Source organism: Syngnathus floridae, chromosome 20, assembly GCF_059516105.1.
Source record: "Syngnathus floridae isolate MCC-2025c chromosome 20, RoL_Sflo_1.0, whole genome shotgun sequence".
Lineage (NCBI taxonomy): Eukaryota > Metazoa > Chordata > Actinopteri > Syngnathiformes > Syngnathidae > Syngnathus > Syngnathus floridae.
Window position 1 is genome coordinate 6,257,450 of NC_142432.1, and position 17,144 is coordinate 6,274,593.

The window sequence follows — 17,144 nt, forward strand, 5'->3', positions numbered from 1 at the left end:
GCACGGCGCGCGGCACAACACGTCCCCCGGCCCTGCTTAGCATTCCGACGCGGGTGTTTCCTAAAGGTTAGCAAACCTAATTAGACATTTATGCGGGATCTTCAAAGGTCTCGCGGTTATTAATGATGTGCTACTCGGCCGCTGCCGCTGAATCGACAACGTCGACACGCCTCACAGCGTTGCAGGCGCGGCGGGCTCAATACTTGCTGGTGGGGGTCACCCCCAGGGCTCAATGCCCTCCACCCACCCATGCAGAGGTGCAAAACAAAATCAGATGGAACGTGTCTGTCATAAGAGGATGCACCAAAAGGTCTGAAGAAGCCCTGTCTGAAATTAAACAGGAAGTCGGCCATTTTGAACTGACAACCAAATCAAACCAGCACAAAAACATTAAAAATCAATTTCTGTTCAGCACTAGAAAGCAAATTTAAAGAGGGGTAGGCGTGGGCTCCTCCTTGCCAGTGCTTCTCATTTTGGAAAGTACTTAAGCACTTATGTCTCTCTCAGGCCTTTTTTCCCTGATGAACTCAACTTGATTGAATGAAGCCATCTTGCCGCCGTGTTTACAGCCGCTCTCTACGCCACGTAACCGGATTTGACAAGGCAGCAAAGCTCCAAGCCTGTCGAAATCAAATTCAATTTCCATGTATTACTTCCATTCGGACTTGAATCAATTACCAATGACAGCTAATTAGCCGTGCGCGGCGGCCATCGCTCTCCGCCGTGTCAAAGCCGACTAAATTCAGCCCGTGTCACCCGCTGTGGACATGGAAGGAACAAAAAGAAAGATTTTTTTTTTTTTTCGCCATGCTGCAGATTAGAGTAAGGAGACTTCACTTATCATCCACGAGTGTGTGTGTGCGTGTGTAGGTGTGTGTGTGTGTGCGTGCACAAAGGAAAATAAGAAGTACTGAAAGTCATTTCTGGGTTCAAAAGAGGAAGGCGTAACTCACTTTTTTTTTTTTTTGAAGGATGACGCAGAGAAGAAAGAGTGAGCGCCAACCAAGCAGGGAACGCGTGGGCCCGCCGGAGCTTTTCAATGAGCTTTTTGAGCGATGTCCGGCACCAGCGTCAATCCTTCAGTGCCATGTCCTCTTTTTATCAATGACACTTTTCACACCGGTCCTGAGGCCTCTGCCACCGAGTGGAAACGGGACATCATGGAAGCCGAAAACATGCACTTCTTAGCCGAGCATCCAACTTAGCCACCAAGCCGAATTGAACTTGATGAAGATTGTGATACGCGGGCTGCGCTCGACGTGCCGCCTCTGCTCATGCGATCGTGGCTCACTAGTAGGACTTAAAGAATCGATACGCGATAGAAGCTCGCCGTCCACTCCCACTCAAGTCGACATGGAGTCCGAGGGTCATCTCACAGCGTCCTAATCGCTTCTTGTTTTTCTCATCCAACTTGTCGACAAACTTTACGATACCGAGGAAATCAACGTGTGACGGCCAAGGTAGAAGCTAGTGGGCGAGGATAGAGAGCGAGCGAGTGGATATTTCGAGAGTACGTCACTTGGATGCCCTTTGGCACCGGTGATTTCGGAATCACTATTTTCGCCACACAATGTAGTTAAGCGCCGCCGGCTTGGTTTTGTTTGCCGACACGATTTGGAAGATGTCCGTAATTTCACTCCTCATCGTTTTCCTTGATTTGACACACGCTGATCAATTTTTTAGTCACTATCAACCAAATTGGACTCCTGACAACTTTTGCAGTGGCTATACACAAGACTGACATTTTCAAATACTTCTATTATGAGTCAGCATAGAAAGGATAAAATAATATTGAGAGTTTTTCTATTGCTGTCAAATGTCAAAACGGTCCAAGGGATGCGTAGGTGATGTTGAGCTTAAAAGGGGAGTTTTCCAGCTGAAAATGAATCTCTCAGATCCCGGCGCCGAGATGAAAGCCGGCGTAATGGAGATAATTAAAAAAGAAAAGAGCCCGCGAGTTGAAATCAAATGCAGTATTGGCACGGGCCGAGGCTTTCCAAGGACAACGGGAGCCCAATGACTTTTTTTTACGCGGCGGCGAGATTGAAGGAGGACTTGAAGAGAAGCGTCACGGCCCAAATCGATCACCTTTGTGCGGGTCCGCCGCCGCTGTCGCCTTGAAAGGCCCCTCTTGAGGTGAACCCCTGCGTCTTCGGGGGAGCACTTTGAGGAATCGTTGAATCTAAAAGACCAAGCAGGGGGAAAAAAAAAAACACGCAGCCCCGCAGGCAGCGCGGGCGGACCGGATCAGCTGAGTCGAGCACTTAGCAAGCCAAAAGGAAAAAGATCGACGTCTTTCTTGGCATTTTACTTGGTCGGAAGAACTCGCTGGCGTCTGACCTTCAGCCCAATTAAATAGCCAGAAGGGGGCAGGGACGCAATTAGCCCACCGCCTGACACCCACGCTGCTAACACGCATCACGCTTGTTTTTTTTTGGTGTGTATGTCTTTATACATTTCAAATTTGTCCCGCTGATTGGCTGCCTCACTGGCAAGCATGACAGAATGCAGCCTGGCGCATTCCGGAATTGTGATCTTTATTTAGAAAAATACATTACGATAAGCGTTCACACCTTCCGTATATCAAATATTCCATTGTAGATTGCATCTTGGAATGGAAATTTACAGGTCAGTAAAAGTGTGCTTTCACACAGGGGAGAATAATACATAATAATATGACACAGATTAAAGCATAAACCAACGGCGCAATCAAATGTTACATTCTACATCAATTAATGGAAATACTTTTTGGGTAAAGCTGCCACGGAAAAGTCTGAAAATAAAGCAGAGAAAAGGAACACTGAGTGCAAAAGTTAGAAAGGTGACAAACACAAAAAGAGGGTGTGACAGCAGTGTGCTGCACAAAAGTCTAGAAGAAAAAAAAGCACACAGCATGAATGAGGAAAGCCTGGAGGGGGTATCCCACTGAGCATCAATAAGTCCAAAACCTCCGAAATGAAAAACAGAGTGAGCCCTCCACCAAGCGTGACAGCAGCGAGTCTGAAAAAGAAGCACAGTGTGTCAACAGTTTTACGGCAACGACAACTGGCACGTGTTTTGTTTTGGTCCTACCTGGTAGTGGAGTCCTCAGAAGATGGTGTCCTCCTGGCCTTCGCCGTACCAGGGCGACAGTCTGGCCCAGGGAGCTGCGGGAACCGGGCTCGGCCTCTCCGACGCGCACGAGTCCACCGAGCTGAGCGAGCCGGCCGAGGATCCCGAGCCCTCGTAGGCGTAGACCGTCAGGCAGTCGAATGGCGGCGCATACGGGTCGCCGTCCGCCTCCTCCACCCGGTCCAGGATGAACTGCCTGAAGACATCGTCCTCGGGCCCCACTAGGCGAGACTCTCGCAGGGACATGCGGATGCTGGCCCGGACCTCCTCCCGAGCCAGCCGCCTCTCGCGCCTCCTGGGGTGGGAGCGTAGCGGGACCACCGGGTCTCGAATCGGATCCCGGCCGGGCTGGCCCACCTGGGCATAGTACAGCACCTTCTGCGACACGGTATCGGGCAGTTCCAGCTCGCTAGCCTTCTTGCGTGCCGCCTTTTGCGCACGCCTGCGTCGCCACAGCAACAGCGTGGGGACTGACGAGGCTGCGGACACAACATGGCTGTGTTACCACTTGACATGACATGGACACAATTCTCATCTATCCAGAGGTGGTGACATCTAGTGCCAAAAAGATGACAATGGTCGCCAAGTACTTGGCTGCATCTTTTGGGATGGTTATGGATGGATCCATATAATAAAAATATGAGCACCTTAGCAGGAGATAAGTCATTGTACTGTTGGGATGCAGCAGAATTTGTTTTTCTCTTTTTTTTTGCAGCCTCTCATCTGTCAGGGGTGTTAGCACAGCGGGCATGGCCATTAATCTTTCATAGGGAGGGCGTGGGGACCACGCCAAGCAGCAGAGGTCATAATGAAGCTCCTCACTATGCCGCAGACGTCTGCGTCCCGGGATGGCGGCGGCCGGTTGCGGCGGCATTGTGAGGGCACGCGTTCACCTTGTAGCTGGCAATTCAATTGTTAGTGGGACACTCCTGCCGTGAGGAGACGTTTGCTTACTTGCCGTGGCGACGGCGGGAGGGCGGGAAACGCTCTAGCTCAGCGGATCTGCCGGGAGACAAAACAAATCCAAAACCTTTTTCTCTTTTTGTCCAGTCAGGAAGGAAGGAGGGGTGAGGGGGATTTGTTGTGCTTTATACTTGTCATGGGGCTGGGGGTGTTTTTAATTGATTTAATTTTTTAATGAATAATAATAATTAATAATTTAATGTTTATAAATTTTTAAATTTTGATTTAATTTTAATAGGAATAAGGGGTTAAGAAAATTATATGTGGGGGCTCTGAAAAAAAAGTGAATAAACTGAGATTGGGTAAAAAAAAAGAATGAGTGGGTGATTGGGTAAAAAAGCCCAAAGTGAATAATCAGTGGATTGGGTAAAAAAAACAAAAAGATCTAAATAAAAGAGGGATCAGGTAAAAAATGGAAATAAGTAGGGGGCTCCAGAGGACTCAAGATGCAAAAATTAGTAATCAGATCCTGTGGTCCTCTTCATAGCTGGCGTTGATCACTTCATATCTCATGAAACAAATCCTTTTCAGCCCGGAAAAACAATCCATGGGCAGAGATCATCTGGAAACAGAAACGAGCGGCGGCGAGGTCGTCGTGAAGACGAGCATTTGAGTCACGGTGAATTTTCCATCACGACTTTGTCAAGTACGGCTTCCATGGAGCACCCCCCCCCCATCTTATATATTGCATATTGATGTCACACCGTGCTTCCTTTGTTTTTGCTCTGCCGGTTTGTCACTTGCTCACCTGCGGCCAAGAGCAGGCAGACGAGAAGCACGACCAAGGTGCGCGGACTGACCCCCATGGACAGAGCCAGGGCCTCCACGCCTCCGGAGGGGCAGCGGCCGGCGGGCCCGCAGCCGCACACACTGATGGTCAGCGTGCCGGTGCTGGACATGGCGGGCGAGCCGCTGTCCATCACCACCACCGGCAGCAGGTAGTGGCTGCGCTCCCTGCGGCTGAAGGTGCTCCTGCGTGCCACGATGCCCGCCGTGTTGTCTGGAGGGGGAGGGGGAAGAGAAGGAGAGTATTTTTAGTGAGGGGGGGGGGAATATGGAACACATTTCAAAGCTGAGTGAGAAAATGAAATATTCAGCATGTGCAAAAGCACATTTGGAATATCTGTTTCAATACTTGGCGGGGCTTTGGGAAAGGTGCGCAGCGGCAAGCGGACGGCGGATTGAGCAGCGGCCCTTCATTTCAAGCTCCTTCCGTCTCACAAACAACAAAACTCACTTTTGTGCTGCAGTTTTATATTCCCTACAACTCCACAACTCCACTTGCATTTGAGATTTAAAAATTGTTTAAGAATTGAAAAGTGTTAAGGCATATCATATTCATGTGACTACTTTCCTACTAATTATACCGAACTGTCCATTTTCATTCAGTAGAATTGATGCTGCCCTCAAGCAGATTCACTGACTATGATTCTACTTAGTAATAAAAAACACACCTTGGTTATCCCGAATGGTGAAGTTGGGATTGATTTGCTTGCCGGGGACCATGGAGAAATAGAAGTGGTGACCCTCGGAAGGCTCGTCTGGATCAATGGCGCTCAGTAGCTGAATGAGCTGAGACATCAAATAAAATTCTCACCATCAAGTCAATTTGACGGCCTTGTACGGTGCATATTGCAGTTGAGGTGGTTCAGATGTTAGCGACGAGTTCGTACCTCCCCCGCTTGCGTCCCCTCGCAGATATACGGCCGGTAAGGGCCGGCCAGTTGCGGCGCGTTGTCGTTGATGTCCAGCACCTTGATGGACGCCAGAACCCGGGAGGACAAACGCTTGGACGCTGAGAGAGCGGGCGCACGTTAGCATCGAGACCACCATCGAGACCACGGAGCACTTACTGGTCTCTTTGGCGACGATGGTCAGATTGTGCCAGGCGGATATCTCTCGGTCCAGAGGCTTGACGATGGAGATGGTTCCGTTGAGCGGGTCCATCTTGAAAGCTTTTGCTGCGTCGCTGTGCTTTTCGAAGGAATATCTGATGGGGCACCACAGGCAGGAGTAAACGATGGCAGCATTCGTATCAAGCTGCACGTTAACATCACAGTACAATCGGCGATACAATCGTCTATGACGCGTTACGGTATGGAATGAAGCCAAGGCCCGGAAATGAATCACATCGGGTTCGCTGGAAACAAGAGCAAACTTCATCATTTTTAGTGCAACTTTGCAAAGTTGGAAAATGTCAGGCAGGACGTGTTCATCACGGCGCCGGCGTCACCAAAGGGACACTAATGGACGGCGGGCGGCGGATGATGTGCGGCACCTGCCATTGGCAAGCTCGCTCGCCTCCGACGGACTCCGGGCGGGAAAACGTGCCTCGCTTGCAAATGACATCAAATCTCAATTCGCTACGCCGCCTCGCAGGGCGCTTTATTACATTCCCACGTCCCGGCCAACGTCGCTTTGTGATAATACCGCAATAGATAGGAAAAGCCTGTGAGGTATGAAGGGAAAAAATCATGATGATTTATTCAGCCGGGCTCATTTCCAACTAAACTAATATGAGATAAATATGACCGGAATGCGGAGATCAAGGGTAAAAAGGGATGCACCCGCAAAGTAACGCCGTTTGAAATTGAATCATTTTTCACCGCATGGAGGAAAATAATCCGTGTATCATTTGTTCTTTCCATTTTCGACACGCAATCAAATTCAAAAAAGCCAAACAAAGGACACATTTTTCATAATTCTATTCTACACTCAGGTCCATAATATGAAAAATGGGCCACGGGACGGAGGTTGATTTGTCTTGATTTGCTGTGTTAACGTGAAACGCCGGCAAGTTTGGTAACAAAAAGACAGTTACGTTAGCTAGCTAGCCGCTGCATTCCGTCAACCCACATGATGATGACGTAACAACCTGACCAACAGTAAAAATGGCATAAATGATCAAAAATGAAAACATAAGTTGTCAAACTGTATTGTGCTTAATTGAGTGATTTTGTTGTGTGCCACTAGAGGGAGCCTGCGTACCTGACAGTGTTGTTGGCCGCGTCGGTGTCGCGGGCGCTAACAACGCCGACGACGATCCCCGCCGCTGCGTTCTCAGCCACCTTCCACTCGTAGACCGGCGAAAGAAAGACGGGCGGCTCGTCCACGTCCTCCACCAGGATCTTCAGCGTGGTCCGGTCCGAGAACTCCCCCGCGGGCAGGAAGCGGGGATCTACTTCCTCATTGATGGCCTCCGCTACCATCACGTAGCGGCGCTTAGTCTCGTAGTCCAGCAGCTGCAACGAGACATGAGAAGGTCATCTCCGAAAATATGTTCACAACAAAGTCATGTGATCACAATTTGGGCGGTGACCCCCTCGATTGTCTGTCAGCCCTTTCTGACCAAACAGGAAGTGGGCCTTCCTCACTTTGGCCAGCAGGATGACGCCTTCTTGCGTCAGCGGGTCAGTGTGGATGCTGAAGGTAGCGTTCTCTTCCAGGTCCGCCAGCAGGCTGTAGTTCATCTTGGCGTTGACGCCTACGTCGGCGTCGTACGCTTTGACCCTGCCCACCGTGGTTCCCACCGCGGCGTCTTCGGGAATGGCAAAGGTGTATAAATCTGAAATGAAATGATGGCATGGAATGTTTACAATTTTCATTGATTGATTTTATTATCGATGGTGCCCGTGCTGTCACTGTTGCTTCTAATTCGCAACACTGTGTCAAAACAGAGGGCACGGTTCAGGCACAAGTGTGGCGATGCAACATTTATAAGCGTCTGCGGCGAAGGCGTACGTGACAACGAGCCACCCTCGCCTCGCCTCACTCCCGCAGAATTGATTTCTTTCCCGGATCATCTGTTGGGTGAGCTTTATCACAGAGAACGTTTGTTTCCTAAAGGTCACAATACGACGTGTGAAGGATTGGAGTCGTCCACGGGGCGACATGCAGATGAGCCAGACGAACACGCCCACTCCCCCCTCCCCCACCCATCTTATTGCTTTTCATTCCAAAGTTGGAAGTTGATGGATTGATAGATTGCTCCTGTTTCGGAAAGCAATGTAGCAATAGACGGACGGATGGCAAGGGTGACTGCTAGAGACTAAAAGAGTCGATTTCAAGGTCTAATCCTCCTTGCTTGTGGCGGCACGTTTGCCGATTTGTATTTGCCGATCATCTACAGGCTTGAGACTCACGGTGCTGGAAGATGGGCCCGTTGTCGTTGATGTCGCTCAAGCTGACGCTGACGGTGGTGGAGGCCGAGTATCCGCCGCTCATGCCCAGCATGTCCTTCACCTGCACCACCACCAGGTAGTGTTCCTTGGCCTCGCGGTCCATGTCGGGCCAGGAGGTCACGATGATCCCTGCGGGGGCGGCGCATTCGCAAATCAACAATAACCAGCATTCGTGAATGAGCGGTTAAGAATTTATTAGAAAACGTGCAGAAAAATTTGAGCTCGACTTCGTAGGGCAAACGACGCTTGGGGCAAAACCACCACTTCAAGAAGTCTCAAGTCTCGCTTTGCATTTAAAGAATTGGCGGATCATTAAAGGTCAACGCTGTGTGCGGGAAGCGCCGCCAGGCATAACAATAATCTAGCCAGGGGTGGGGGTGGGGCAACCCTTTGGGAAAAGTATCACGGTAGCATCAGTCAATGAAGAGCTACCTTTAGAAAATGAGTTGAAGGGAACAAGGAGGAAAAACAAGCCTTGGGAAACATCCATCCAATCTTTTTTGACTCAAACAAAAACGCTACCAGTGAGCTGGTGTGCGCTAACCTGTTTTTGGCTCCACCGAGAAGTAGGGCTCCCCCTGCAGGATAGAGTAGATGAGCTTGGCGTGATTGCCAAACATGGGGTCGTCAGCGTCTGTGGCCGTCACTTGGACCACGGTGGTGCCTGGAGGGGGGGGGTGGGGGGTTGGAGTCAGATAGCTGGTTCCGCTCGACCAGTACATAAAGGGATTAGGACAGAACCTAATTTTATTTTTTTTTCATAAAGACTGTTGAATGTTGCTTCTAGAAGAAACAGTTTGAGGTCGATTTTGTTTTCAGAAAAGCAAAATGTGTTTTCATTTGAGCCAGGAACATGCCCGGCATCGTGTCGCAGTGCCGCCGGGCCCGGATGAGATGGCACCACGACAACAAGACTGGGTGGTGGGGGGGAGGGGTCGCCCGCTTCGCCTCGGCCTCACCATAATCTCTCTGGCTTCTCTCGGCGTGTTTCGTATTCGAAAGTTGTCCGCCTTCAAGCGTCACGCCGCTGCCTCATTCCCGGCCAAATACATTCAGATTTATTAGAGGGGAGATATTATACTGCAAAAGGCAGATTACACATAAATTGAAATGCTAATGTTTGCGCTATGAAAGGGCAGCAGCTGTAATAACATTACTTAAGAAGAAAAAGGCAACCGAGCCGTCGTGCAGAAAGCAATACATTTAACTTCCTGCAGGTGGACGGATGACAGACATTCATATAACCTTCTGCTTTTAATCTGCAGTCGGGATATAAATTTGCCTTGAAAAGTGCATCTGCGGAAATGATCATAAAGAATTTATTTACGGCGGTGAGGTGATGCCGGAGGGCAGAGCAAAGCGCTTGCTTTGCTGCCGTCAGGTAATGCAAAGTAAAAAGCCTTTATGCTAACTCAACTTGCCATGTTTGCTATTGCTAAGTTAACGTCACGGTATCTTGTCAATGGCGTGCGTCCAACGTACCGACGGGGCACATCTCGGGAATGCTGGCCGCGTACGGCTGGTTGAGGAACTGCGGTGCGTTGTCGTTGATGTCCTGCACCTTGATGATGAACTCGGACTGGGGCTCTTCGGGCTCCCCGGAGAGCCTGTTGATGGCTTGCGCTTGGAGTACATAGAAGGCCTTCTTCTCGCGGTCCAGCTTCTTCAGCGTGCGGATCTTGCCTGAGTATTCGTCAATGGCAAAAGTGTCGCCGGCGCCTTCCCCGGACAGGATGTATCGGATGGCGAATTCCCCGCGGTCGTAATCTGATTTCAGCTGCGCGACGAGAGGTCGGATGAGTTGTGAGCGTGAAGGACGCGGAGGGGCTTCGGTACCTGGCCGATGACGCGAAGCGTGGGGTCTTCCTCCGGGACAAACATCTGCTTCCAGATCCAGCCTCTCTTGTGGCGACGGTGCCGCCCGATGGAGTCCGGGCCCGAGCGGGGCCCTTGGGGGCCCTGGCCGATGCCATCCATGTGGCTCAACAGGGACAGCAGCGTCAGGGCCGCCAACACGCTCCTCGCTTTGGTGTCTTCTGCAGCTCCCATGCTGGCTCGAAACCTTCCTGTCACTTTGGCGCCGTCTCAAAGCCTGAAATAAAGAAACATTGAAAGCAATTGCTGGCCACATTTTGGTTCTTTTAGTTCCGACAAACCCCCGCAAAGTGTAGGAAGTGGTCAGAGACAGCGCCACTGCACTCTCTTTGAAACTGACTGAGAGAGGCGAGCTGCATGTTCTCATTCCTTTTGTGGGCTTACCAAAGACACACACAACAGGAGGTTGCAAGCGTCCAGTCTCTCGTGCCAGCCGGCCAGTCTGTCGCCATCCCGGCAGCGGCGTTTGCCATCTTGCGTGTGGAAGAAGCAACACAGGCAGCGAGAATGTTCTGTACACTTCACAGAGATTGCAGAATGAGCAGATTAAAGATGCAACGCTCTCAAAGCCCAAACATTCATTACATCACTTACATTTGCAAGCTCTCTGCACTTTGTTGTACAAAAGAGGTTGGGGGGCTGGGGGGCTTTATTGTGGAGAAATTGGCTCCGTTTCATTAAATGCTGTGTGGCAATTAGGAGCACATGATAAATGTTTAGTAAACAAGCATAGCGATAAAAGATATGAATATAGAGACTTGATTAAACAGTGATGGATGACTGTAGTGTGATAAAAAATAAGATGCACACTTAGTAACAATTAAAATAAATAGAAAGAATAATTTCGGGGATATATCACAGGATGTTTTCTCATTTGCTTCTTTAGCCAGGGAAGTTGAAAGAAACAAATGCAATTGTGCTAACTCACGGTAAGCTAATGTTGCTAAGTACTAACAACAAAGGATGCGTCAACAACAATAGAGATTGTCTGAGGCCTGAGTTCGAGTTTGAGGCCTGTGCCTCAAAACTGTCCCCTCTCGCATTCTTGACCTGGTTATAATGACAGCATCAACGCACGTCTGGCCGGGGAGTTATCGATCTCATTACAAGTCTTCATTAGGGCCAGCATGCAGTGTCGAACTGGGTCCAAGAAAACCACAAACAGCAGACAAAACGGACAAAAGGCTCGCTTTCAGCAGTGAGACAAGAAGCCTTTTTGTTTTTACACATCACAATTTCCATCAAGCGACATCAGGCCACCAAATCTGCGGTTCGACATGTTTTGAGATCTGATGGAGAGAAAAGTGAGATGCTTTTTGATACCGCGATGTTGCGGTTGGGTGATGATTGTACGGCGGCTGCTCTAGGCTGCTAATCACAATTTAGCCAGTCTCACTTTTATTTTGACTGTTCTGTTTATTTCCTGTTTCCTGGTCACGTGACGTCCACAATGCGAGGGCACTTTGACGTGACGGCTAGCAACACGGGCAAGACTTTTGCTCTGCAGATGCTCTGCTCCTAAAATGGGCCATTTTACAAAAGGTGAAAACAAACTTAACCCACGCTGCTGAACCCACTCGTGAATAGCGGCAGGTGCTGTGATTGATTTACGGAGGGAACCTTTTCTTTTCCATCCATCAATTACACACGTATAAAGACGCGCCCGTGCGCCCCACGGTCAATTTTCTTCTGTCAGACGAGACGCCGACATGGCACCCGGCGGGCGAGGAGCTCGCCCGCGCCTGGCAGCCATTCATTACGGCTAATAGGCCCTTCAAGCATCCGCCCATCGTCACAGGCTGCTATTTGCGTACGTGAGCGAGCGAGCCAGCGAACCGACGGCAGGCTGCCACATGACAGCGTGACAACGAGCGGCGGTCGCGCAATGTTAAGCACCGCACGCACCGAGACCCTCGCATTATGCTCCCGCCCGCCTGCCTCATCGGGAAATGCCGTTCCGCCACCCGAGTTGGGACATTATGACGCTTGGCTACAAGCGGCCCTGACAGTGGGGGGTTGCCGGGGGTGACATGTCGCCGCAATGCACAATGTCAAAGCTGATATGTGCGCCGCTCCGTGCACAGATTTCACAAAGGAAATGATCAGATTAACCTTGTTGCAACCTGCACTTTCTCCCCACCACACAAGAAAAGCCCTTGATGATTATAAGGGTACTTTTTAAGAATAAGAAAGACCTCCGTAAAAAAAAGAAAAAGCCAAAAACAAGCCCCGGGAAGAAAAAGGTAACATCAAGTCAAGTTTGTCGGTTTATTTCTATTGTGCAAAATGCTGATTATTGTTTGAGATAGAAAATAGGCCATTAAAACAAAATAAACACAAAAACGGTTGTTCATGAGAAAATATGACAGAAAGGTAAATTACCGGTGGCTGAACATCTCCGCTTAAAACAATGGTGCTCATTTTCATACAAAACATTTTTCTTTATACACATTTGGAGGTACTTGCTTTTTCTTGTCCAATGTTGGTAAGTCAACTAATAAAAGGTGTTAAAAAAAATAAAAAAAATAACATCTGTTCAGCCTGACTTCTTTTGGCTCAACCTTCCAAGACAAAATGTCCTAATTGGTCATTTGGGACAGGTTTTTTTTTTTTTTTTAGTTAAAAACAATCAGCGCCGCCACGCCGCTTGTTGTCTTGCAGGCGGGACCCAAATGATCAAAAGCAACAGGGAAATGTCAAAGCATCATGTACTTGTTAGTAAGCAATTTGCCGCTATTTATTTACGCGCGCACGGAGCGGAAACAGTTGGCGGTAAGAATTCCCACTGACGTTAATCAGGCGCTGTGAAACCACATCAACACTGTCTTTTTTTTTTTTTTTTTTGCTTGTGAGGGGAAAAATAAATGCGCAGATGTCACAAAAGTTAACTTTAGAGATGTACAGAGTGAAAACCTGCAGCCATGAAAGATTTCCAAAACAATCTGTCTGAATGACTTTGCAACAAGTGTACATAACAAGCTTACACAACTTACATTAGCAAGATCTCTGGAACTAGCATGCTAACACATTATTTTACCAGTGGGCGGGCTATCTCATCGTTGAATTTTCTTTTGTTTTATTATCTGAGTTTTTGATACATCGATCATGTTCATAGTTTCTCATTTAAAAAGAAAAGAAAAATAAACTTTGTAGAGACATAATTCTCTCTGGAAAATGTCAGCCATATAGCTAACCTAGCTTAGCTCATTTGTCTTTGAAAACATGTATTTTGCTTTGTTATTTATGACTATATTATCTAAGCCCACGTCCCATTAAGTGTCCAACATTTGCGAGCGTTTCCAAAGGTCGCGAATATTGTTGTCAAGCTTGGTTCAAATATTTGCGACCTTTAACGAACCCTCATTCACCACCAACAGCAACTACAGAGTTCACACATTGTCGCGACGCCATGAAACGTATCGTAAAGTGTTCCATAGAAATTCCGCGAAAATGTGTTCTCTTACCTGCAAGTCACCAAGTGATTTTGAGGTGAAAGTACACCTTCTCGTCTTTAACAACAACAAGGACTTGTTGAAGAAAGCAGGTGTTGTTTACGCCAAAGAAGCAGATTGTGAGGCAAACAAAAGAGCCGCCTGATGGCGCCCAGATTGCGCTCGCTTATCAAGACTTTTCCGTCTTTGTTGTGTCGAGGCCTCCGTTGCGACCCCGCGCCACATTTCTCAGCAAGCCATTACCTCTCGCCATGCGTTTGGAAATGCTATCTAATTATCTCCCAACAAAAGGTGGGCAAAGTACCCGCGCGCCACACCCACCTGTTTGTTTGTTTGAGACCGCCGGGGGGGACACTAGGCCACGCAATCTGCTTGGAGCGATTGAATCGCCACAATGGCCGCGACAGCCAAACGCTCATCAAGACGGAAAAGAAACCAGCAAGGCCTCCTCGTCGCCTCCCTCCCTCCCCTCCACACGTCTTCTCCTCGGCCCGCTTTTGTGTCCGAGAACAAACACTGCCGCTATTGTGCCGGACACTCGCGGCCTTCATGCAAATAGTCTGCCCCTCCGAGAACCCCCCCGCACGCCCCCAACTCAACCCGGACGTACCAATGGATTTCTATTTCTCTGGCTGTCATTTTACAGAACAATCGAGGGCTTTATTGGAACGGGGATGGATGATAATTCTCTCAGTGTCAGCTTGTGCGAGCGCTACGAGAGGGCGGCAACAGACGAGGGAGGCTGCACTTTATGATGCACGCCAAAGAATTCCGAGCAAGGAAATCCATTTTGCGTTGAGAAATTTTTCTCCTCAGAATCATCTGACAACTGAAACAAAATCACTTTGAACAAATCTGACACAAAAGGATCTTTTTTAATTCTCCTTTGCCTAATGTCAAGTTTCTTCTTTTAAAACACGTTGCAGTGAGCAACATCAAGTATTGTGCAATGAGCGAGGCTCATTTTCCTCTTTCAATTCATGAATGGACAATTGATGACTCACTTTCACAATTGGCTTCCGTTGAATGGCCGTCACGCTGACGAAAACAGCACCTTGGCCCCGCTGATTATAGTCAGCGCGGCGGAGGTAAAAGTCGAGTGCATTCCTTTCAACGCGGCTAATTACATCCCTGCACGTAATGGATGCCATCATTATACCTTTAAAAAAAAAAAAGGCGGCATAAATGCCGAGGGTGCGAGCCCGGGAGTTTGTCGGCTGCTTTCGCTTTCCGTCTGCTCTCAAAGGAAGAAATGTCAAGACCCGTGAGGTGACATTTAAACCCGGCCTGCCGTAAGCCTTGTCTAATTGAGCTTCGCCTCATTAGAATGACGCCAGATGAAAGATTCAGTTTGGAATTTATTTACATTCTACGAAAGCGGCGACACTGCGGGCTGACATTTGAGGTGCCGGACACATAATGAGCGTGCAGCAACGCTCAGCAAATCAGTCGCCGCCGGACAAAAGGTGAAGCCATCAGATTGCCATGATTGCGTTGCGGAACCGATCATGTGGGCCGGAACTGTCATCATACGCAGATGCGACGTGTTCGGCGGCAAGGCGCGGTTAGCACGTCTGCTTTGCAATTCTGAGGCTCAGGGTTCATATCTAAAAAAAAATACGCAGATTGTGTTCCCGGCTTGTTGTTCTGTTGTTGAGTTATTTCCTGCCCTCATTAAGCGCGAAGACAAAGTTCACCGGCGGATGTGTGGTAGTCGTGGTGGCGCTCGGATGTGCCCTTCAAAGCTCGCATCGGCATGTGTGCGGCGTCGTCCTCGTCGGCGCGACCGCGAGGCGGGATAAAAACACGGTTGGCATTCCGCTCAGCTGGCTGCGGCGGATTTGATGAGGATGTCACATTAAAAATGCATGCGCCTCATATGTTCTTTGGCCTTTGTCTCTCCAGCCACAGGAAACAGGCGGACACCCGTGACAAATAAGGATGCAGCTGAGGCCCCCCCAACCCTCCCCCGCTGATGGAGTGGGGGAGATACTGCCTCACAAAATGGAGACATTATTTCCACAAAGCTGATTTTTTTTACGATTGTGCAAGGTGGAAGTTATCATTGAGAAATGGCGAGAGGAGCCGTAGATACATGAGGTGAGCGCGTGGAGACATTTAAGTCACCGGCGGTTATCACACTGGCGCATTCTCGACTTAATGAGAGTGCTCACTTGCCCCAGCGGCCCATATCTGTGACAACGTTGCGGTCACGGATGGATCGCCGCGTTCTTTTCTGCACACAGATATCTCTGTGAGAGATGTGAGCGCGCCATATTTGAAAGGAACAAGAGGAGCCGCTTTAATTGGCGGAGGAATGGAGTCAGCGGTGTCCACACCCACAACGGCGCAGAGCGCCCTTTTTTTTACTAAAGATATGTCAACCTGTGTGCCGGTCTTGGAAAATACAACTTGACATGTCAAGTGGGCTCAAGTGTAGTTGAAAGTCGATCCTAAGCAAAGTGTAAGTCAAGTTTCATGTTTGGAGAGTGAAAGGGTGCTTCCAAAGAAGGAAGTAGACCCCTCCTCCATCTCTATCGCCTCTCAGGGGAAATATATAGTTCAGAGTTTGATCGCGTGGAATCCATCACGTTGATGATGAATGCATAATTAATTCCCATCATTCCAGTAATCCCCTTCCAGATCCCAGCCGGAGAAAATTACATGCTGGGAAGCAGCTGTAGCAGCAGGAGCAGCTCACCTGACGTCCGTCCATCCTCCATCCCTGCATTCCAACCTGACGTGGCTCGATCTCCTTACCGGTGGGCCGGATGCAAAACGAGCAAGGTTACAAAGTATTTCCACAAATAAGTTGGGCGTGCGCGGTCGATGAGACGGGCCACGGCACCGTAGCGGGATGACACCGCCCCGGAAGAATGCACAATCCCGCCGGCCCGCACTCATTGGAGACGCAGATTGCGTCGGGCTGATCAATGCGAAGCGCCGACGAGCCATCCATCTCGCCGAATAGGAAGAAGGCGACATTAGCATGTATTAGTCGCCGTGTCCCGACAACGTCCTCTAAGTTGGCGGCAAGCGAGGCGCCCGTGGGACAACGAGAACCAGAGGCGCCGTTTAAAGACAGCAAGGACGCAACTGTGATCACGTCGCCATCAGCGAGTAGAGGCTCTTTGGGGGAAAAAATAAATAAATCAAAACTACTCGTATACACGTTGGGCCATGACCTCTCAACGCCCCGCGCATGCGCCCGGCGGCTGGAAAGCTCCGGCGCTTGCTTAAGCAAATCAAGTGGGACTGCTTGATGTTTCTTGCTAAACGACTTTGTTCTTCTCATTTTGCCCAAAGTGCAAATCCAAATACTTGCTTACCCAACTTGAGTAGATTTTGCAGGCGACTGAGAAAAAAATCGAACCGAATCTTAACTAAGTGAGGCTGAACAGCCAGGCAGGGTTTTTTTCCGTTTCAATTTTCATATTCGAAACTATTTTTTTTTTGTTAGTGCATCATCTTCATCTATTTATTTTTCCACTATAAAATGCAGTTAGTGTCCCTGGCCCACCTTTGTGCTTCTCAGGACCTTTCACGGCGCAACCACTCGCAA

At 49.1% G+C, this 17,144-nt stretch overlaps 1 protein-coding gene across 10 annotated transcripts in view; it reads right to left on the reverse strand.

Moving 5' to 3' along the window:
• Positions 1 to 2,511: 2,511 nt before the first annotated feature.
• cdh19 (cadherin 19, type 2) overlaps positions 2,512 to 17,144 on the reverse strand; it is a 45,258-nt gene continuing 30,625 nt past the window's right edge. For 2 of the 10 annotated variants that reach the window (XM_088362846.1, XM_088362845.1), the window contains exons 2-15: positions 10,725 to 10,814; positions 10,515 to 10,649; positions 10,092 to 10,347; positions 9,738 to 10,032; positions 8,800 to 8,919; positions 8,217 to 8,384; positions 7,449 to 7,639; positions 7,063 to 7,316; positions 5,928 to 6,064; positions 5,748 to 5,869; positions 5,529 to 5,646; positions 4,823 to 5,074; positions 3,073 to 3,590; positions 2,512 to 3,000 (exon numbers count right to left, since the gene is read on the reverse strand). In XM_088362846.1, the coding sequence (XP_088218972.1) occupies positions 3,088 to 3,590; positions 4,823 to 5,074; positions 5,529 to 5,646; positions 5,748 to 5,869; positions 5,928 to 6,064; positions 7,063 to 7,316; positions 7,449 to 7,639; positions 8,217 to 8,384; positions 8,800 to 8,919; positions 9,738 to 10,032; positions 10,092 to 10,304 (2,373 nt within the window). In that variant the 5' untranslated portion in view covers positions 10,305 to 10,347; positions 10,515 to 10,649; positions 10,725 to 10,814 and the 3' untranslated portion in view covers positions 2,512 to 3,000; positions 3,073 to 3,087. Of the gene's footprint in view, positions 3,001 to 3,072; positions 3,591 to 4,822; positions 5,075 to 5,528; positions 5,647 to 5,747; positions 5,870 to 5,927; positions 6,065 to 7,062; positions 7,317 to 7,448; positions 7,640 to 8,216; positions 8,385 to 8,799; positions 8,920 to 9,737; positions 10,033 to 10,091; positions 10,348 to 10,514; positions 10,650 to 10,724; positions 10,815 to 13,594; positions 13,865 to 13,903; positions 14,058 to 16,283; positions 16,344 to 17,144 lie in introns of those variants that run through there. The other 8 variants (XM_088362854.1, XM_088362850.1, XM_088362847.1 and 5 more) reach the window with 7 other exon arrangements.